Source organism: Nerophis ophidion, linkage group LG12 (assembly GCF_033978795.1).
Source record: "Nerophis ophidion isolate RoL-2023_Sa linkage group LG12, RoL_Noph_v1.0, whole genome shotgun sequence".
NCBI lineage: Eukaryota > Metazoa > Chordata > Actinopteri > Syngnathiformes > Syngnathidae > Nerophis > Nerophis ophidion.
In genome coordinates, this window is record NC_084622.1 from 6,419,027 (window position 1) to 6,442,463 (window position 23,437).

General features: G+C 41.3%; 1 protein-coding gene across 7 annotated transcripts in view; it reads left to right on the plus strand.

Annotated features, from left to right (window-relative positions):
• Window positions 1-23,437, plus strand: part of LOC133562911 (FERM domain-containing protein 4A-like) — a 182,992-nt gene that overhangs the window by 35,581 nt on the left and 123,974 nt on the right. For 2 of the 7 annotated variants that reach the window (XM_061916744.1, XM_061916740.1), the window contains exon 1: window positions 1,719-2,239. The exons of 1 other annotated variant lie outside the window; for it this stretch is intronic. In XM_061916744.1, the coding sequence (XP_061772728.1) occupies window positions 2,069-2,239 (171 nt within the window). In that variant the 5' untranslated portion in view covers window positions 1,719-2,068. Of the gene's footprint in view, window positions 1-1,403; window positions 2,240-23,437 lie in introns of those variants that run through there. 4 more of the 7 variants (XM_061916739.1, XM_061916741.1, XM_061916737.1 and 1 more) reach the window with 4 other exon arrangements.

Consider the following 23,437-nt stretch of genomic DNA (forward strand, 5'->3'; position numbering starts at 1 on the left):
TTTAAGGACAGAATTTCTAGGCGCAGTCAGGGCGTGGAGGGGATCTGGTTTGGTGGTTGCAGGATTGGGTCTCTGCTTTTAGCAGATAATGTGGTCCTAATGGCTTAATCTGGCCAGGATCTTCAGCTCTCACTGGATCGGTTCGCAGCCGAGTGTGAAGCGACTCCAAGTCCAAGTCCATTGTTCTGGACTGGAAAAGGGTGGCACTTTGGGGAGGAGACCCTGCCTCAAGTAGAGGAGTTAAAGTACCTCGGAGTCTTTTTCACGAGTGAGCGAAGAGTGGATTGTGAGATCGACAGGCGGATCGGTGCGGCGTCTTCAGTAATGCGGACGCTGTATCGATCCGTTGTGTTAAGAAGGAGCTGAGCCAGAAGTAAAAGCTCTCAATTTACCGGTCGATCTACGTTCCCATCCTCACCCTAATGTCATGAGCTTTGGGTTGTGACCGAAAGGACAAGCTCACGGGTACAAGCGGCCGAAATGAGTTTCCTCCCCCTGGTGGTGGGTCTCTCCCTTAGGGTGGGAAGCTCTTTCATCTGGGGGCAGCTCAAAGTAAAGCCGCTGCTCCTCCACATAGAGAGGAGCCAGATGAGGTGGTTCGGGCATCTGGTCAGGATGCCACCCGAATGCCTCCCTAGGGAGGTGTTGAGGGCACGTCCGACCGGTAGGAGGCCACGGGAAAGACCCAGGACACGTTGAGAAGACTATGTCTCCCGGCTGGCCTGGGAACGCCTCAGGATCCCCCTGGTAGAGCTGGACAAAGTGGCTGGGGAGAGGAAAGTCTGGGCTTCTCTGCTTAGGCTGCTGCCCCCGCGACCCGACCTCAGATAAGCGGAAGAAGATGGATCGATGGATGTCGGGGTCCATTGGAACCGGGGCTAAAAGAAGTGTGGAAATTGATGTTTTGTGTACCACACGCACGCACATGCACACGCACACACAAACACACAGCAGGCCTAGACAGGAGGAGGACAGAGTGTAGGTACACAGAACATCAGAGGGTCAAATGATCGAGAAAATGAGAGCAGACAGTGTTGACAAACAATGTTGCAACCTTGTGTGGGAACCGCAGGTGCAGAAACACAAAAGAAGAATCCCCGTGGGATGCAGAAACTGGCAGATAAATTTTCCGTGCAACGTTCATATTGTTGTTACTCAGCCAGCGTTTGTGGGTCTGATGGACCCGTTGCATTTTGTGGCTTTTAATGCCTCACAATCAAACACTTTTTATGTCAAAATACGGAACAGATGTTTATTGGGATAAGGTAAACATCTGTTCAGTATTTTAACATGAAAGTGTTTGATTGTGAGGCATTAAAAGCCACAAAATGCAATGGGTCCACCGGACCCACAAACGCTGGCTGTGTAACAACAATATGAACATTACACAAGGGTTAAGTAAAGTGTGAATGTCAATACAGTACAAGATAATGTTTTAAATTTAGAAAAAGAATCATAATGTGAGCCTTTTAATGCGCCTTTTGTATGAAAATAGACCTGAACAGACCCGTTCATCGGCAGTGCGCCTTTTAATCCGGTGCGCCCAATGGTCCAAAAAATACGGTAGTAACAGTTTAGTAACTATGGCGACACTTGTTGCACATTCATTCTCAGATTCAGAATGAATACATGTACAGTGAGCATTTTATTCCGTGGTGTGTATCGCTTTAAAAATTAGCAGGGTGAGAGAGTGGAGGAGAGCGGCTGCATTTCCTTAGTGAGAATGTTTGTTTTTGTGGCGATTCAGACCAGAGACGTGCGGCCTGAGTGGGAGAGAGGAAAGAAACAAGAGAGGGTCACCAGGGACTATTCGCTGTGTGGGACTGGGACAGCGGGACCTGCAGGTTTTGACCCTGAGGAAGCATCCCAGAGAGTCAGGATAGGGCAGCCAATGTCCAAGATGAAACTATTATTAACTTATCTAAGTGGTCTCAGGAGGAAATCAAAGGCTAATCACAGCCGCCCATTCCTGGACCTTTGGGGGGTGTTACCTGAAAAGATTCATCTGGGCTTTTGAGGTCTTTAGGTAGTGTGGCTATTCCTCTCGCTGGTCTTTACGGTCTGAGCCATGGAGGCTCTCTGGTCAAGCCTGGATGATTCAGTCTGTACCCAGCAGCAGAGTTATCTCTGGACTCTCACCTCCACGGCTTTCCGACGTCTTGGCGTGCACGCCAGGAGTTTCCACAGTCCTCTGCAACTGTTACACGCTCGCGGGTGTGTTTCAAGGCCACTGTTCCAGGTAGGACTTACCTATCCTTGTGATGCTGTAACCGGTTCATGTCCCCCATGCTGGAGACCACCACTAGGTTAAGGTTTTCAACATTAATCACAATGAAAGAACTATCTGAGATGGTGTTCTCAGTTTTATAACGTATCAACTCGACCAAATCGGCTTTGTGTTATGGTGTGCATTCTTTTGTTTGTGCGTTGAACAGGAAACTGTTTCTAGGAATCGGGCAAACCGGATTCTTTGTGTTTCAGTAGATTTGTGAAGGGAGGATACATACAACAAACTACCTGGTCACTTTTGATACCCGAAAGGTTCTTGTTCCCAATGTTGTTGACTTGAATGCTTAAGTAAAACGCAAATGTTGTCCTCTTGCTCCGAGCTGTGAATTGGCAAAAGGGTTCATCAGTATTCGCTTGCTGATATCTGAATCTGCACTCTGGGCTTTCATTGACTGATTAGTATTCCTGGATGTTTCTCTGCCCCGTTCGCAGCTGGCACCACACAACCAATCCAACACATAAAGTGAAAGAGCCCCTTTGCTAAATGCACAAACTGCACTCTTTAAAAAAATACTTTTTGTACGGCTCAATGCACTCGTTCCGCATGACCCAACACCATTCTTAGGTTTGTCCTCGATTGTGTCTTCTTGTTGTTGAAGCATCCTTAGGGAATGCCATCACAATCGAAGGAAACTGGACCAATGCAACAGGCCTGTTCAGAAAAACAACTATTCTTTAACACTCCCTGCTGGTTTAGAGTCGGGGCGATGCTTGAAAACTTAACACCGACCAAACATTCTCCTCTGAACAGGACTTTTTGATGAGATATGCCCCTCCTTGGCCTGATGAAGTGGTGGATTCCAAGGCGAAGCAGTGGGGGGGGGGGGGAGACAGTGACTGTGTCAGATTGCAGGAACGGGATATCCAGGCCTCAGTCATTCGCCTCTAAGCCTATAGCTTCCTCTGGTATTGTCAATCAGACACCATTGTCTCGCACACTGGAATGCTTTCATCGTGTGTTGGTATGAATCACACTCCTATCGGAGAATGCACCTCAAAAGTGTGTTCAATTAGAGTCTGCTGAGTGTTTACTCTATGCACAGCTTTTCTCCATTCATGCCTTTTATTGACTGGGAATGTTCTAACAGGTTGTGAGTAGTCAAACAATATGGTCAAAGGATAATTGCACTTTTTTTGGGGGGGGGGGGGGGGGGGATTTCGCCTATCGTTCTCAATTATCAGAGAAAAGAACACATATTTCTGTTTTGGGAGGGGATTTTAAAGATAATTAAAAAAACGCTTGGAATGGGAGTCGCCGTTGTAGCCTTCAAAGCACTCTAAAATAACTTCAAAAACCTCCATCAACGTTTTATATACACTCTGCAAGTATATACTGTGTATATATATATATATGTATATATATATATATATATATATATGTATATATATATATATATATATATATATGTATATATATATATATATATATATATATATATATATATGTATATGTATATATATATATATGTATATGTATATATATATATATGTATATATATATATATATATATATATATATATATATATACACCTTTATAACAATATGGAATATTTACAATATACACATTGAAAGTACATATATATCTCCGCTTATCCGAGGTCGGCAGCCTAAGCAGGGAAGCCCAGACTCTCCTCTCCCCAGCGACCTTGTCCAGCTCTTCCCGGGGAATCCCGAGGCGTTCCCAGGCCAGACATAGTATTCCCAACGTGTCCTGGGTCCTCCCTGTGGCCTCCTACTGGTCGGACGTGCCCGAAACAACTCCCTCGGGAGGCATTCGGGTGGCATCCTGACCAGATGCCCGAACCACCTCATCTGGCTACTCTTGCTGTGAAGGTGCAGCGGCTTTACTTTGAGCTCTTCCCGGACGGCAGAGCATCTTACCTTATCTCGAAGGGAGAGCCTCGCCACCCAGCGGAGGAAACTCATTTCGGCGGCTTGTACCCTTGGTGATGTCCTTTCGGTCATAACCCAAAGCTCATGACCATAGATAGGTGAGGATGGGAACATAGATCAACCGGTAAATTGAGAGCTTTGCCTTCCGGCTCAGCTCCTTCTTCACCACAACGGATCGAGACAGTGTCTGCATTACTGAAGACGCCGCACCAATCCGCCTGTCGATCTCATGATCCCCTCTTCCCTCACTAGTGAACAAGACCCCGACATAATTGAACTCCTTCACTTGTGGCAGGGTCTCTTCCCCAACCTGGAGATGACACTCCACCCTTTTCCGGGTGAGAACCATGGACTCGGACTTGGAGGTGCTGATTCTTATCTCAGTCGCTCCACACTCTGCTGCAAACCGATCCAGTGAGAGCTGAAGATCCTGGCCGGATGAAACCATCAGGACATCATCTGCAAAACGCAGAGACCTAATCCTGCAGCCACCAAACCGGATCCCCTCCACGCCCTGACTGCGCCTAGAAATTCGGTCCATAAAAGTTATGAACAGAATTTATGACAAAGGGCAGCCTTGGCGGAGTCCAACCCTCACTGGAAACGTGTCCGACTTACTGCCGGCAATGCGGACCAATGCCTTCTCCAAGTCCACAAAGCACATGTAGACTGGTTGGGCAAACTCCCATGCACCCTCAAGGACCCTACCGAGAGTAGAGGACTAGCCCACAGTTCCACGACCAGGACGAAAACACCACTGTTCCTCCTGAATCCAAGGTTCGACTATCCGGTGTAGCCTCCTCTCCAGTACACCTGAATATACCTTACCAGGAAGGCTGAGGAGTGCTGGTGATGGTGTGCCTGTGTATTTTTTCAATTAAAAAAATGTGCCTTGGCTCCAAAAAAGTTGAAAAACACTGTCCTATCGCATTGTGTTGTACTTTAAAAACTCAACTGCGATTCAGCCTTCACTTTTAAAATAACTATGTCGCTACAGCTTGGTTATTATACAGGTTACGGAATGTAAATGAAGCATTGTTTACGGTTTTTTAATGCATTTTATAGTGATTTAGAGGTAGAATAGATTGCTCTCATTAGCATCATTGATAGCCGTCCAGAACGAGCTGATTTTTACATGTCTCTCCTAAGGATTGTGAACGATAGGTGCAACTTGAAGTGCAGTTCCCTTTAAGTTGTTTGCATTTGCGGCAGAAATATACCGTTGTTTGCTCTTTTGTGTCCCTCACGAGAGAACGCTGCACTGTGTTCGCACTTTCATATATCAGCCTGAGTAGTATTGACTCAACAGCCTGCAGTCACACATTTTCCTCTTGCGGAATGACCCATTAAATGGGGTTAGTATACAGACCGGTGTCTGAGGGGCGGTGTTTTGCCTCAGATGCGTTAAACGGTGTGGTGTCTCTGGGTAATTGTTTGTCATTTTTGCTGTGGCTTTCCTTTCATACTGATTCCAGCTGTATGCACTTCAGTTTTTCATCAGTCAGCCATCCCACCCGATCCCAAAGGCAGGATATCCTAGGGAAACAGCATGGATAACGACTCGAGCCATCACAGGTGGCCGGATTTCATCCCGGTTCCTGAATTTTTATATTGAATCATAAGCGGGTTCACTGGTCCGCATTCTTGTCACGCGTAGTCAGCATCCTGTAGGATCATTTCCAACATGGTATACAGTCGTGGTCAAACGTTAACATACACGTGAAGGACATAATGTCATGGTTTCCAATAATTTCCACAACTCTTATTTCAAACAAAAATTGAGCCATATATATATATATATATATATATATATATATATATATATATATATATATATATATATATAGAGGTATGTATACATATGTGTGTGTGTATATATACATGTATATGTATGTGTATATATACATGTGTATGTATGTATATATATATATATATACTGTACATGTATATGTATGTGTATATATACATATGTATATATACATACATATACATGTATATATATACATACATATACATGTATATATATATACATACATATACATGTATATATATACATACATATACATGTATATATATATACATACATATACATGTATATATATACATACATATACATGTTTATATATACATGTATATGTATGTATATATATGTATATGTATGTATATATATATATATCCATGTATATGTATGTATATATATCCATGTATATGTATGTATATATATACATGTATATGTATGTATATATACACATACATATATATGTGTATATATACATACATATATATGTGTATATATATGTATGTGTATATATATATATGTATGTATATATTTATGTTTATGTATATAAATGTGTGTATATATGTATGTGTATATATATATATGTATGTGTGTATATATATATTTGTGTATATATGTATGTATATATATATATATATATGTATGTATATATATATGTATGTATGTATATATGTAGTGAAGTGAATTATATTTATATAGCGCTTTTTCTCAAGTGACTCAAAGCGCTTTACATAGTGACACCCAATATCTAAGTTACATTTAAACCAGTGTGGGTGGCACTGGGAGCAGGTGGGTAAAGTGTCTTGCCCAAGGACACAACGGCAGTAACTAGGATGGCACAAGCGGGAATCGAACCTGCAACCCTCAAGTTGCTGGCACAGCCACTCTACCAACCGAGCTATGCATAAATATATATACATATGTATATGTATATATATTTATTTATATGTATATATATATTTATGGTTTGCCCACATATGCGGTCCTCTCCAAGGTTCTCATAGTCATCATTGTCACCGACGTCCCACTGGGTGTGAGTTTTCCTTGCCCTTATGTAGGCATACCGAGGATGTAAATAATAATTAACTTAGAATTTCATGGTTGCAACACGTGCCAAAGTAGTTGGGAAAGGGCATGTTCACCACTGTGTTACATCACTTTTTCTATTAACAACACTTTACATCACTTTTTCTATTAACAACACTCAATAAACGTTTGGGAACTGAGGAAACTAATTGTTGAAGCTTTGAAAGTGGAATTCTTTCCCATTCTTGTTTTATGTAGCGCTGCAGTCGTTCAACAGTCCGGGGTCTCCACTGTCGTATTTTACACTTCATAATGCGCCACACATTTTCGATGGGAGACAGATCTGGACTGCAGGCGGGCCAGGAGAGTGCCCGCACTCTTTTTTTTACGAATTCACGCTGTTGTAACAAGTGCTGAATGTGGCTTGGCATTGTCTTGCTGAAATAAGCAGGGGCGTCCATGAAAAAGACGGCGCTTAGATGGCAGCATATGTTGTTCGAAAACCTGTATGTACCGTTCAGCATTAATGGTGCCTTCACAGATGTCTAAGTTACCCATGCCATGGGCACTAATGCACCCCCATACCATCACAGATGCTGGCTTTTGAACTTTGCGTCGATAACAGTCTGGATGGTTCTCTTCCCCTTTGGTCCGAATGACACAATGTCGAATATTTCCAAAAACAATTTGAAATGTGGACTTGTCAGACCACAGAACACTTTTCCACTTTGCATCAGTCCATCATAGATTATCTCGGGCCCAGAGAAGCCGGCGGCGTTTCTGGATGTTGTTGATAAATGGTTTTCGCTTTGTATAGTAGAGCTTTAACTTGCACTTACAGATGTAGCGACCAACTGTATTTAGTGACAGTGGTTTTCTGAAGTGTTCCTGAGCCCATGTGGTGATATCCTTTAGAAATTGATGTCGGTTTTTGATACAGTGCCGTCTGAGGGTTCGAAGGTCACTGTCATTCAATGTTGGTTTCCGGCCAAGCCGCTTACGTGGAGTGATTTCTCCAGATTGTCTGAACCTTTTGATCATATTATGGACCGTAAATGTTTAAATCCCTAAATTTCTTGAAATTGCACTTTGAGAAACTTTCTTAAACTGTTTGACTATTTGCTCACGCAGTTGTGGACAAAGGGGTGTACCTTGCCCCATCCTTTCTTCCTGAGCATTTTTTGGGAAGCAGTTTTTATACCCAATCATGGCACCCACCTGTTCCCAATTAGCCTGCACACCTGTGGGATGTTCTAAATAAGTGTTTGATGAGCATTCCTCAACTTTATCAGTATTTATTGCCACCTTTCCCAACTTCTTTGTCACGTGTTCCTGGCATTCAATTCTAAAGTTAATCATTATTGGCAAAAAAAAAAAATACAATTTGTTTATCAGTTTAAACATCAAATATGCTCTCTTTGTAGCATATTCAGCTGAATATGGCTTGAAAATGTTTTGCAAATCATTGTATTCCATTTATATTTACATCCAACACAATTTCCCAACTAATATGGAAATATATATATATATATATATATATATATATATATATATATTAAAATATATACACCCCATGCTAGTTGCCCCCGCCGCCCCCACAACCGCTACCCCTCACCTGAAACCCCGCACCCCCTCACCAGATCTCCCGAATTCTGAAGTCTCAAGGTTGGAAAGTATGCGATTGGGCGATTTAGTTTCAGCTTAATGTTAAAGACTACATACTGCATTGCAACTGCTTGAAAAATATATTGTATAAACCTGCAAATGGAACTCAGAATTGTAAGAAATCAAGATATAACAATTGGATAGCACATTTTTTTGTATCAGTTCACTGTTTAAGGTTGAAATAATAAAAATCAATCAATATTTATTTATATAGCCCTAAATCACAAGTGTCTCAAAGGGCTGCACAAGCCACAGCGACATTCTCGGTTCATAAGGGCAAGGAAAAACTCATAACCTAGTGGGATGTCAATGTGAATGACTATGAGAAACCTTGGAGAGGACCGCAGATGTGGGTGATCGGATGCAATGAACGTCGAGTGGGTCTAGCATAATATAAGTATAAAATAAATATTTTATTAATAAACTAACACATAAACACACACGCACGACTTGTCCAGGGTGTATGCCGCCTTCCACCCGAATGCAGCTGAGATAGGCTCCAGCACCCCCCGCGACCCCGAAAGGGGCAAGTGGTAGAAAATGGATGGATGGATGGATAAACACACACAGAAGCACCAAGAAATGGTACCGTTGAGTACCGATATCGATTACCAGGTTGATACCATTCAAATTACAATGTGAAAGGTACCGATCGCTAAATCTACTACAGCATATTTTGAAACACCGAGCCACTTTACTGCCCAAAAACTGACCCAGATCTTTTTTCCCGAGGGGGGAACATTGTCAGCGGCTGTGTCTCATGACAGGAAACAGAGTCACTGCATTATCCTTAAATAAAACACTTGTCTCACTGCGAGCGCATTTGTCTTTTGAGGCTACATGTGCTCCGTCGAGCAAAGCTGGATTCAGACAAGAGTGTTTCTTGGAAGAAGAGTCCAGTCAAAATGCCGGGACAATCTCTGTTAAATTCAAATGTAGCGTGTTTGATCTTCTCCCATTCCACACACCTAAAAATTAACCTCGCCAAAGGAAAGCTGGCAAATATATATATATATATATATATATATATATGTATATATATGTATATATATATGTATATTGCGCTCTACCACGGTATTCTATTCTCTGGATAATCCAATCAAGACATATTCCGCTCCAAATTGACATTTGTTGAGCACTGTACGACGATCCGAAATGGAAAAGTTCAGCATCGACTACTCCACGAAGAACATTCCCATACCCGCGCAGCAGGACTACAAGCAAAGACTCATAGAAAAGACGGAACACTTCCTAAGAAGGATGCGGTGGAAAGCACACTTTTTCCTCCACCCTGAAACAAAAGGAACGCAAAAGGAAACTTACGGATTCAAATCTACCAAGAACCCACCCACAGTCAAGGAATTAAAGGACTTTGAGAACGACATGCTCAAAATGATACAATCAGTCAAATTTAAGCCAGCCCGCAACCCATTCCTCACCAAGCTGAAAAATGACACGGAGCGCATCAAGAAAGTAAGCAACCTCATCATAGCCGCCGATAAAACCACAAACTTCTACAGAATGGACATACCAGAACATAACTCTTTACTGGACAAAAGCATCACCAAATCATACAAAAAAGCGCAACCCAACACTTTACAGAACATCCACCTGGAAAACAAGCGGATCGCAACCGAACTGGACATTGAGGACAGGGTGGACGCCACAGCCAACAAAGAAGCCTTCATCACATTGAAGGACCACAAACCCAACTTCGCAAATAACCCAACATGCCGACTAATAAACCTAACTAAATCCGAAATAGGAAAAATCTGCAAAATAATCCTGGACAGAATCAACGCAAAAATCAAGGACAAAACACCACTCAACCAATGGAGAAATACAGCAGCAGTAATCAAATGGTTTAACAACATCCAAGACAAACAACAACACAACTTTATCTCCTTCGACATCGAAGAATTTTACCCTTCCATCACGCAAGACCTACTGACCCAAGCACTAAACTTCGCCTCGGACTACGACTCAATCACAGGCAACGAAAGAAACATCATCATCCACGCAAAGAACTCCATACTCATCCACAACAGTACACCATGGCAAAAAAAGAACAATTCAACATTTGACGTTACTATGGGGAGTTTTGACGGAGCAGAAACGTGTGAAATCGTTGGGAGTTTCCTCCTCTCCCAGCTTGCTAGCCTCAACCTGAACCTTGGTATTTACCGTGATGATGGACTGGCAGTGTGCCGCGCCTCGCCAAGGAGCAGCGAGAACACCAAGAAGCGCATATGCCAAATCTTCAAAGAAAACGGCCTACGGATCACGATTGAAGCCAACAAGCAAACCGTCAACTTCCTCGACGTCACTTTCAACCTGAGAAATAACAGCTACCAACCATTCACGAAACCCAACACAACACTCCAATACGTGCACCACGACAGCAACCACCCACCCACCACCACGAAAAGAATACCTACCGGAATTAATAAAAGGCTATCGATGCTGTCATCCAGCAAAGCTGAATTCGACCAAGCAACCCCCCCGTACCAGAAAGCACTTGATGAAAGCGGATACAACTTCACCCTCACCTATGAACCCACCCCAGGAAACCAACCAAAAAAGAGCAGAAAACGAAACAACATCATCTGGTACAATCCGCCATTCAGCAAAGACGTCTCAACCAACATCGGCCGCAAGTTCCTCACTCTGATCGACAAACACTTCCCCAAAGGCAACACCCTAAGAAAAATATTCAACAAGAACAACAATAAATTGAGCTACAGCTGTATGAATAACATGCAACAAATCATTTCAAACCACAACAAAGCAATTGCAAAAGGACTGCCTACCCCCAGACTAAACGACTCTGTAACCAATAATGAATGTAACTGTCGCAAGAAACCTGATTGCCCTCTCAACGGAAGGTGCTTACAGACATCAGTCGTTTACCAAGCAAAGGTAATACGCAAGGACATTAACACATCCGACACGTACGTAGGATTAACCGAAGGAGCGTTCAAAACAAGATGGAATAATCACAACGCCTCCTTTAGAAACCAGACTTTGCAGAATTCTACAGAACTCAGCAAACACATTTGGAACCTCAAAGACAATAATGTTGAATATTCAATAACATGGCAAATTCTTGCATCCAGCACACCTTACAACAGTGGTAATAAAAGATGCAACCTATGCTTAAAAGAGAAACTGTTTATTATATATCATCCAGATCTATCATCCCTCAACAAGCGCAGTGAAATCATTTCAACATGCCGCCATTGACGGAAACACCTCCTAGGTAACACATGAGCCAATCACCACACCCTACGCCTGCTTGTACCCACCCACTCTGTGCTCTATATAAACCATTGTATGTGAATGCTTCCATTAAAATCTCCTGATGATTGAGGGAACCCCTCATGAAACAGATCTGTAGAGATGAAGTAGTCTCGTGATTTTTTCCCACACCTACATATATATGTATATATATATATATGTGTATGTATGTATGTATATATATATGTATGTATGTATATATGTATGTGTATATATATATATATATATATATGTATATGTATGTATGTATGTATATATATGTATATATATATGTGTGTATATATATGTATATATATGTGTATATATATGTATATATATGTGTGCATATATATGTATATATATGTGTATATATATATATGTATATATGTGTATATATGTATATATATGTTTTTATATTAATGTTTATATATATATATATATATATATGTAGGTGTGGGAAAAAAATCACAAGACTACTTCATCTCTATAGATCTGTTTCATGAGGGGTTCCCTCAATCATCTCCTGATGATTGAGGGAACCCCTCATGAAACAGATCTATAGAGATGAAGTAGTCTTGTGATTTTTTTCCCACACCTACATATTGCGCTCTACCACGGTATCGAGCACTATTCTCTGGATAATCCAATCAAGACATATATATATATACATATATATATATATATATCTTTCCTTATTATTGTTGGACGGTATATTGGTACTAGTGTAGTATCGCGGTACTGATGAATCAAAAACGGTTCTATACTTTCTTTGAAAAGTACCGGTTCCTGGGCATGACGAAGCGTCGTCACATGGTGACATTGCTGGTTTTACAAGCAGAGGAACATGTTCGGAAGTTCACACACACACACACAGAGTACTTGCAAGTAGACACAGTGTGTAGACAGAAAAGGGAGAATGGACGCAGTGGAAGCCTCTTCCCTCCGGGTTCTTCGGACCACAAAACACCGACATGCCAGGCTCTTTCAGATTCATGAAAATGTTTTATTTTTCAATAATTTTTCCTTTTCTGCGATGAGGCGGCGACTTGTCCAGGGTGTACACCGCCTTCCGCCCGATTGTAGCTGAGATAGGCTCCAGCGCCCCCCGCGACCCCAAAGGGAATAAGCGGTAGAAAATGGATGGATGGATAAATTGTGTTTTTCTTGGGCTTTTTTAGCAATTGTCCTTTCTTGTCAGTCTTGCTCTCGCTCGTCCTCCACCACCTCACTCTACAACACTCTATCCTTCCCGGCTGCTGCATTTAACAGAGCGAAAGGTTTTGTGATAAGCAGGCCCAGCTGGCCATTTATGCCAGTCCTAGCACACCCCCGCTTCGCTGCAGATCCGCAGGCCACGCCGCCCTCCACAGACGCATTTCGGCCTAACAACTAAACATAATGGGGAAGGTATAACACTGAAACACCCTCAGGAAGCTTTAAGACATGGCTAGCTAGCTTGCGGCCAACATCTATCCGCAGTCGGCAGTGTTTTAGCTACTTCTAAATCACCAATCCTGGCCTCCATGGCGACAAATAAAGTACGTTTCTTACAATTACCATTATCACTGCAGGACGAGGAATAGCTAAACATGTTTCGCTAAACACCGTAGGAAGATACAGTATAGATCACCGACGTCACCGCTAACACCAGATAGGGGGCCTGAATGTAAAGAAATGCCATGTGTGGATCTACACCCGAGTGGTTAGAGTGTCCGGTTGTGAGTACAAACCCCGGCCAAGTCATACCAAAGACTATAAAAATGGGACCCATTACCTCCCTGCTTGGCACTCAGCATCAAGGGTTATAATTGGGGGTTAAATCACCAAAAATGATTCCCGGGCGCGACCCCCGCTGCTCCTCACTACTCCCCTCACCTCCCGGGGTGGGGGGGATGGGTCAAATGCAGAGAATAATTTCGCCACACCTAGTGTGTGTGTGACAATCATTGGTACTTTAACACCAAACATCCACTGTAGTGATACCAAGTACAAGAGCGTATCTAGTCGATACTTCTATGATTACATTGATATTTTTTATCGTTACAAAGTCTTTTTTGCTTTTTTCAAAATTCATTTTATGTCTATAAACTCAGGAAATATGTCCCTGGATACATGAGGAGATGGAATATGACCAATGTATAGTCCTGTAACTACTTGGTATCGCATCGATACCTAAATTTTGGTATTGTATCTAAACAACAGAAGAATAAGTGATTATTACATTTTAACAGAAGTGTAGATAGAACATGTTGAAACAGACAATAAGCAGATATGAACAGTAAATAGACAAGTAGATTAATAATTCATTTTTACAGCTTGTCCCTTATAATGTAGACAAAATAATAGAATAATAAATGACACAATATGTTACTACATACGTCAGCAGACTAATTAAAAAGCCTTTGTTTGTTTACTTACTACTAAAAGACAAGTTGTCTAGTATGTTCATGATTTTATTTAAGGACAAACTTGCAATAAGAAACATATGTTTAAAGTACCTTAAAGGCCTACTGAAACCCACTACTAGCGACCACGCAGTCTGATAGTTAATATATCAATGATGAAATATTAACATTTCAACACATGCCAATACGGACGGTTTAGTTTACTAAATTGCAATTTTAAATTTGCCGGGAGTTTCTTGTTGAAAACGTCGCGAAATGCTGACGTGTACGAGTGACGTCACGGGTTTTTAGGAAATATGAGCGCTACGCACACACACAGCTAAAAGTCGTCTGCTTTAATCGCATAATTACACAGTATTTTGGACATCTGTATTGCTGATTTTTTTTCCCAATTTGTTCAATTAATAATGGAGAAGTCAAATTAGAAAGATGGAGTTGGGAAGCTTTAGCCTTTAACCACACAAACACACGGTGATTCCTTGTTTAAAATTCCCGGAGGTGAAGCTTTACTATGGATCAGAACGGTCAAGCGAACATGGTTCCCGACCAAATGTCAACCAGCAGTTTTCGGTGAGAAAATTGTGGTATAAAGTCGCCACTTACCGGAGATAAGCTGAGCTTGTGCCGTCCATAAAGCTGCCGTCGACTTCCCTCAGACACTGGCCTCAAGACACCCGTGGACACACCCTTCCGACTATCAGGTACTATTTAACTCACTAAAACACTAGCAACACAATAGAAAGATAGGGGATTTCCCAGAATTATCCTAGTAAATGTGTCCAAAAACATCTGAAGCCGTCCCAATGCAATCGCGTTTTTTTTTTTAACTTGATTTTTTTTTTCTAGTCCGTCGCTATCAATATCCTCAAACACGAATCTTTCATCCTCACTCAAATTAATGAAATTGTCGTTTTCTCGGTCCGAATAGCTCTTATTGTTGGAGGCTCCCATTAAAAACTATGTGAATATGTGAGGAGCCCTCAACGGTGATGTCATCGTCTGCGACTTCCGGTAAAGGCAGGGCTTTTCTGTTAGCGACCAAAAGTTGCGAACTTTATCCTTGATGTTCTCTACTAAATCCTTTCAGCAAAAATATGGCACTATCGCGAAATGATCAAGTATGAGACATAGAATGGACCTGCTATCCCCGTTTGAATAAGAAAATCTCATTTCAGTAGGGCTTTAAGATTATTTGTTAAATAAAACCAATGATGCCATTTTTTTGTGGTACCCTTTATTAAGAAAAGTATCAAATGATACCAGTATCAAAATATTGGTATCAGGAGAACCCTAGTCCTTATTATTCTCACCTCTTAGTCCCTTCTACAAGCATTTATTGCAGAGAGTTTGATGAACCTGTGACGTTCTCCTGCGGAATGTTCACCGCTGTCCCAATCTGGCATTCATCTTTGTACTCTCTGCCAAAGTCACATTCTGTATGTGAGAAAATCGTTTCCCCAAATATTTACATTTCCCAAGCGTTTAAGAGCCTGGATTGGTTTCTCTTTCTGAATTTTCCCACCGCTTTTTTGGGGGGGAAAGGGGTCATTTTCTAATTCGTTTGCAATTCGCTTGGTAGCATTTTGTTTTTTTGACATAAGCCATGCTTCCGACATGCAGCGCCTAAAGTCGCTTGCTGTATCGCTCTGCAAGATAACATCTTATTTGCCCGGAAAACATTTCCACTGCTCTATCACCCAGTTGTGGAGTGTTAAAGTGTACAAGGACAATCAAGTCACAACAACAAAGCGATCCTTCCAAATAGTTGCTACATTGCGACCTGATTGCGGGCTACAATTAAGATGTAAGACACATCGGTATACAGTATAAGCTGCACCCACTAAATTTGAAAAGAAATACATGTATTTTTTTTATGTTAGCTGCACCGGACTATAAGCGGCATATTTTGAAATGAAATATTTACATGGAAATATTTATTTACAGTCGTGGTCAAAAGCAATATGTTTGGAGGAGAAAAGATGCAGCCTTTAATCCCAGGAACACCATGCATACTGTCAAGCATGGTGGTGGTAGTATTATGCTCTGGGCCTGTTTTGCGGTCAATGGTACTGGTGCTTTACAGAGAATAAATAGGACAATGAAAAAGGAGGATTACCTGCAAATTCTTCAGGAGGTTACATGTCCTTTGGCAAGTTTCACTGCAATAAGGCGCTTTTGGTAGCCATCCACAAGCTCAATTTATGTTTTATCTGACAGAGCTTTCCTCCAGAAGGTCTTATCTTTGTCCATGTGATGTCTAATAAAAGAACAATTGAGCTGTTCGGCCACAATACCCAGTAGAAATGCGCGGATAGGCAATTATATCATCCGCAACCGCATCACCAGAGTCGTCATCCACCCGCCGTCCACCCGGACCAACATTTTATCAGGACCGTAACTGCCCGCCAACCGCCCGCTGAAATACATCAGAGGTCGGCCGCCTTTACCACTCACAGAGCTATTTAAACCGGTTTCACAGAGTAATGACAATTGGAGCTGCTAACGTTCTTGCGACTTTCCAATAGCGTTCATCCTGAAGACATCAATATGGGCGTACTGTGAAGCCATTGCCTTAGACACATTCAACATGTTCGAACCGATGGTTGGTCTGGCAACATGTTGTGTGCAGCTTCCGCAATTACACGTACAAGATTGAAAGGCATACTGGGTGATACAGAGTACACTGATGGTTGTGATATAAACAACTTTTTAACGCTGTTAAGCCACACAATACAAGATTGACAAACACATTTCGGGAGAACATCCTCAGAGTAACACAACATAAACGCAACACAACAAATACCCATAATCCTTTGTATCCGTGATAATTCCTGAATATATTTTACACCTTACCGACACACGGGGTGGGGGGTGGCGGGGTTTGCTGCTAGCGGGGTGTATAAAATAGTGAAGTGAAGTGAAGTGAATTATATTTATATAGCACTTTTTCTCTAGTGACTCAAAGCACTTTACATAGTGAAACCCAATATCTAACTTTTACATTTAAACCAGTGTGGGTGGCACTGGGAGCAGGTGGGTAAAGTGTCTTGCCCAAGGACACAACGGCAGGTACTAGGATGGCGGAAGCAGGGATCGAACCTGCAACCCTCAAGTTGCTGGCACGGCCGCTCTACCAACCGAGCTATACTATATATAGTCAGGATGTGTCATGAATACAAAGGATTCAGGGTATTTGTTGTGTTGCGTTTTTGTTGTGTTACTGTGAGGATGTTCTCCCGAAATGTGTTTGTCGTTCTTAATTGGTGTGGCTAAGAGTGTTAAAATTGTTTATATCACAACCATTAGGGTACTTTGTCACCCAGTATGCCTTGCAGTCATGTGTGTGTTGCCACGGAAGCCACACACAACATGATGCTGGACTGACAAGCAGATCGTGCATGTTGTAGAAGGCGACAAAGCCAATGGCTTCATAGCACACCCTAATACTTATTATCTGGGTGACTAGCATGGTGGTGGTAGTATTAGTTATTATTATTATTTACACAACTCCCGTTGCCTCAACAGAGCAAAAAGGCATCACCAAGGACAGCACACACCCTGACTTCCACCTATTCGACCTGCTACCATCGGGCAGGCGCTACAGGTGCATTAGAGCCAAAACAAACAGGCTCAGAGACAGCTTCTTTCCCAGAGCTGTCACCATGTTGAACTCTAACTTAAAATAAATAATTCACCCCTGTACAATATCCTACCCGAATACCCTACTGTGCAATATTACCCTTCCAGTGCAATACATTCGACACTGATTGCTATTTATTACTCCGGTACTCTTGTCTTGCTCTGTATATTGTACAGTATTTTGTATTTTAATTGTGTTTTGTATATTGTACAGGATCGCATATTATTTTAATTGGATAGTAGTCTGTTTATTTCAATTATTAGTTTTATCTTTATTACCTTTTGTGTAATTTGTTTTTAAACCCACTACGGCACCTTGAATTGGAGTCCTTAATCTCGTTATATGTACATATAATGACAATAAAGTCCATTCTATTCTATTCTATTATGCTCTGGGCACTGTTTTGCTGCCAATGGAACTGGTGCTTTACAAAGAGTAAAAGGGACAATTAAAAAGGAGGATAACCTCCAAATTCTTCTGAACAACCTAAAATCATCAGCTCGGAGGTTGAGTCTTTGGGCACAATTGGGTGTTCCAACAGGACAATGACCCCAAACACACGTCAAAAGTGGTAAAGGACTGGAAAAATCAGGCTAGAATGAAGGTTTTAGAATGGCCTTTCCCAAAGTCCTGACTTAAACGTGTGGACAATGCTGAAGAAACAAGTTCATGTTAGAAAACCAACAAATTAAACTGAAGTGCACCAATTTTAGAGGAGTGGTCAAAAATTCTACCAATAGCTTGCCAGAAGCTTGTGGATGGCTACCAAAAGCGCCTTATTGCAGTGAAACTTGCCAAATATTAACATAACTGTATGTATACTTTTGACCCAGCAGATTTGGCCACATTTCCAGTAGACCCATAATAAATTCATAAAAGAACCAAACTTCATTGCGACCTGATGCTCTGGGTTCTAGAAAGTATTGGAAACTCAAGACAGCCATGACATAATGTTCTTTACAGGTGTATGTAAACTTTTGACCGCGACTGTACATATGTAAACTGCTGATAAAACAAAACAGAAAAGGCATTGATGTCTTTATTCATCCTTTTTGAGCCGAATAAGATTTTCCCCTTTTCTTATAAGGTCCAAGATGTTTATCAGGATTTTCCGTCCTTGTACTTTTGAGTGTGAACATTGTTTGATTTATTTGATTAATCCATTCCATAAATGTATCCCTTAGCAAAGTTACATCCATAAATTAGCCGCACCTTTGTATAAACCGCAAGGTTCAAAGCATGGGAAAAAAGGTATTGCGGCTTATAGTTCGGAAAATACAGTATTATGTTTATGTAACGGAGTTAAAAATGCACTTTATTAATATTTCGGAATGTTTCTATTTTGTTATTGAAGTATTGTCCATCCATTTATCCATCCATTTTCTACCGCTTGTCCCGTTTGGGGTCGCAGGGGTTGCTGGAGCCTATCTCAACTGCACATGGGCAGAAGGCGGGGTGTACCCTGGACAAGTTGCCATTTCATCGCAGTTGAAGTATTGTTTGTGGGAATTGTATCTCAAAAAAGTTATTTATTTTTGTTTATTTTATTTTACTTCTTCCTGTCATGGTATCCCGTCAGGCTTCCGTAGTTTCCTCTCGCTTCTGTAGCTCCTCCCCTTCCCCTTCAATGAGGTGAGCTGTGTCGAAATTGGTGTCGTGCTGCGTGTCGTTTTATAACAAAAACAAACGGTTTATTTAGGTAATTCTTGCCGTATAGTGTTTACTTTTTATGCACCCTTAAGATAAAAAGTGTTTTTGTGTTATTTTAGCCGTTGTTTTGAGCGCTACAAGCGTTTTGTGTGAGTGACGGTGTTGGCGAGATTTGTTTATTTCATGTCACGTGACCACTGCGTCCTGTTGGTAAAAAGTATTTGTTCTACGTGTAGGAAACAGAGCAGAACAAGGAGTCACAGAGAAGGATTTTATGTCATTTTTTTAACTTAATTTTCAGGTATGTGTAAACCTGTAAATATATATCTTAACTCTTTCCCCATGCAGTTCTTTATTTTGGCCGCTAGTCGGCAGTGTTTACTTTTTGCATGTAATATTGAGTCACTGCTGTATAATGATAGTGTGTATTTCTTACAAAAAATTCAACTTTCACTTTGATGCTGAGGAATCAGAGAGGACAAGGAGTCACAGAGAATTAGTTTATTTGGTTTTTACTTCATTTTCAGAATAAAACTTCCTGTAAAGAAGTCCATTGTGTGACGGCTGTCTACAAACTCATCACAAGTCCAGACCCGTCACATTTAGTATTTGAGGCCATCGCAACTTTGGTTGGCAAAGATCCACGCCCGCACTTGCCGGCTTCAAACGGCTCGTGCTCGACACTGTCAAGAGTTCCAGATAATACAAGAGCTCACTTTCCGGTCTTCACGATAAAATTGCTCCTTCTTCTTTATCGTGTCTGGTAGGCTTGTACGGTATACTGGTATTAGTATAGTACCGCGATACTAATGAATCATATTCGGTACTATACCGCCTCTAAAAAGTATCGGTCCCCCGCCCCCTGTCGTCGTCACGTCGTGACATTGCTGGTTTTGCAAGCAGAGGAGCATGTTCGGCAGTGCACAATCACAGAGTACTTACAAGCAGACACAGTGTGTAGGCAGAAAAGAGAGAATGGACGCATTTTGGCTTAAAAACTAAAGATAAAGGTGAAGTTCTAACACTGAAACGCCTTCAGGAAGAAATGCTTTAAGACCAGCCGTAGTCGGCACTGTTTTAGCTACTTCATGGCGATAAATAAAGTATGTTTGACCAGTATCATCCCTGCAGGATGAGGAGTAGCTAAACATGCTTCACTACATACCAAAGGAGGATACATTAGCTCACCGCTAACAAGCTGGCTTTCCTGAATGTAATCAAACGCCACGGGTGGATCTCCACCTGATAGCCACTGTAATGATACCAAGTACAACAGCGTATCTCGTCGGTTCTACTATGAGCATATCGTTATTTGTTATGATTACATCTATATTTCTTAAAGTCACGATAAGAGCTTCAAGAGGTAGTCACCTGAAATGGTTTTCACTTCACAGGTGTGCTTGACGCTCATGGAGAGAATGCCAAGAGTGTGCAAAGCAGTAATCATAGCAAAGGGTGGCTATTTTGAAGAAACTAGAATATAAAACATGCTTTCAGTTATTTTACCTTTTCTTGTTAAGTACATAACATACATACATGTGTTCATTCATAGTTTGATGCCTTTAGTGACAATCTACAATAGTCATGAAAATAAAGAAAACGCATTGAATGAGAAGGTGTGTCCAAACTTTTAGCCTGTACTGTAGATTCCTTTCTTTCATGAAGACAAGAATGTAAGTTGTTGTATTACCTAATTCTGATGACTTGCATTGATTGGTGTAGTGATGATAACGTCAAACTCCGTAGCTTGCTAGTTTGTGCGCTCTAGCTTTCTGAGACTCTTATTTTGTTAGCGCAGGCAGGCTGAAGCAGGGCTTTTATTGTGAAGACAGGAACTGTGCAGTCGGCGCGAAAGTCTGTTGTAAAAAAAAGTGTTTCAATGTCAATCAATCAATCAGTGTTTACTTATAAAGCCCTAAATCACGAGTGTCTCAAAGGGCTGCACAAGCCACAACGACATCCTCGGCTCAGATCCCCCACATCAGGGCAAGGAAAAACTCAACCCAATGGGACAATAAGAAACCTTGGAGGGGACCGCAGTTGTGGGGACCCCTCCCCTGGGCGGCCGGTGCAATGGGCGTCGAGTGGATCTAGCATAATATTGTGAGGGTCCAGTCCGTAGTGGATCCAACATAATAGTGAAAGTCCAGTCCATAGTGGATCTGACATAATAGTGAGAGTCCAGTCTATAGTGGATCTAACATAATAGTGAGAGTCCAGTCTATAGTGGATCTAACATAATAGTGTGAGAGTCCAGTCTATAGTGGATCTAACGTAATAGTGAGAGTCCAGTCCATAGTGGATCTAACATAATAGTGATGGTCTAGTCCATAGTGAATCTAACATAATAGTGAGAGTCCAGTCCATAGTGGATCCAACATAATAGTGTGAGAGTTCAGTCCATAGTGGATCTAACATAATATTTTGAGAGTAATTGGGCCAGCAGGAGACCATTCCGAGCGGAGACGGGTGAGCAGCGCAGAGATGTCCCCAACCGATGCACAGACAAGTGGTCCACCCCGGGTCCTGACTTTGGACAGTCAGCGCTTCATCCGTGGCCACCGAACCTGTGCCTCCACGAAGGAGAGGGGGGCAGAGCAGAAAAGAAACTGCAGATGAACTTGTCTAAAAGGGGGGTGTATTTAAAGGCTAGAGCAGGGGTCACCAACGCGGTGCCCGCGGGCACCAGGTCGCCCGTAAGGACCAGATGAGTCGCCCGCTGGCCTGTTCTAAAAATAGCTCAAATAGCAGCACTTACCAGTGAGCTGCCTCTATTTTTTATTTGATTTTATTTTATTTAGTTACTAGCAAGCTGGTCTTGCTTTGCTCGACATTTTTAATTCTAAGAGAAAAAACTCAAATAGAATCAAGGAAAATATTTTATAGACTTGGTCTTTACTTCTTTAAATAAATTCATTTATTTTTTTACTTTGCTTCTTATAACTTTCGGAAAGACAATTTTACAGAAAAAATACAGCCTTAAAAATGATTTAAGGATTTTTAAACACATATACCTTTTTACCTTTTAAATTCCTTCCTCTTCTTTCCTGACAATTTAAATCAATGTTCAAGTATTTTTTTTTTTATTGTAAAGAATAATAAATACATTTAAATTTAATTCTTCATTTTAGCTTCTGTTTTTTTGACGAAGAATATTTATGAAATATTTCTTCAAACTTATTATGATTAAAATTCAAAAACATTATTCTGGCAAATCTAAAAAATCTGTAGAATCAAATTTAAATCTAATTTCAAAGTGTTTTTTAACCTATTCAAAACATGTCATCAAAATTCTAAAATTAATCATGATCAGGAAAAATTACTAATGATGTGCCATAAATAATTTTTTTTATTTTTTCAAAAAGATTCGAATTAGCTAGTTTTTAATCTTGATTTTAGGGACGGCGTGGCGCAGTGGGAAAGTGGCCGTGCGCAACCCGAGGGTCCCTGGTTCAAATCCCACCTAGTACCAACCTCGTCACGTCCGTTGTGTCCTGAGCAAGACACTTCACCTTTGCTCCTGATGGGTGCTGGTTGGCGCCTTGCATGGCAGCTCCCTCCATCAGTGTGTGAATGTGTGTGTGAATGGGTAAATGTGGAAGTAGTGTCAAAGCGCTTTGAGTACCTTGAAGGTAGAAAAGCGCTATACAAGTACAACCCATTTATCATTTATTTATTTATTTTTTTCGGTTGAATTTTTTATTTCAAAGAGTCAAAATTGAAGATAAACTATGTTTCAAAATTTAATTTTTATTTTTCTCGTGTTTTCTCCTCTTTTATACCGTTCAATTAAG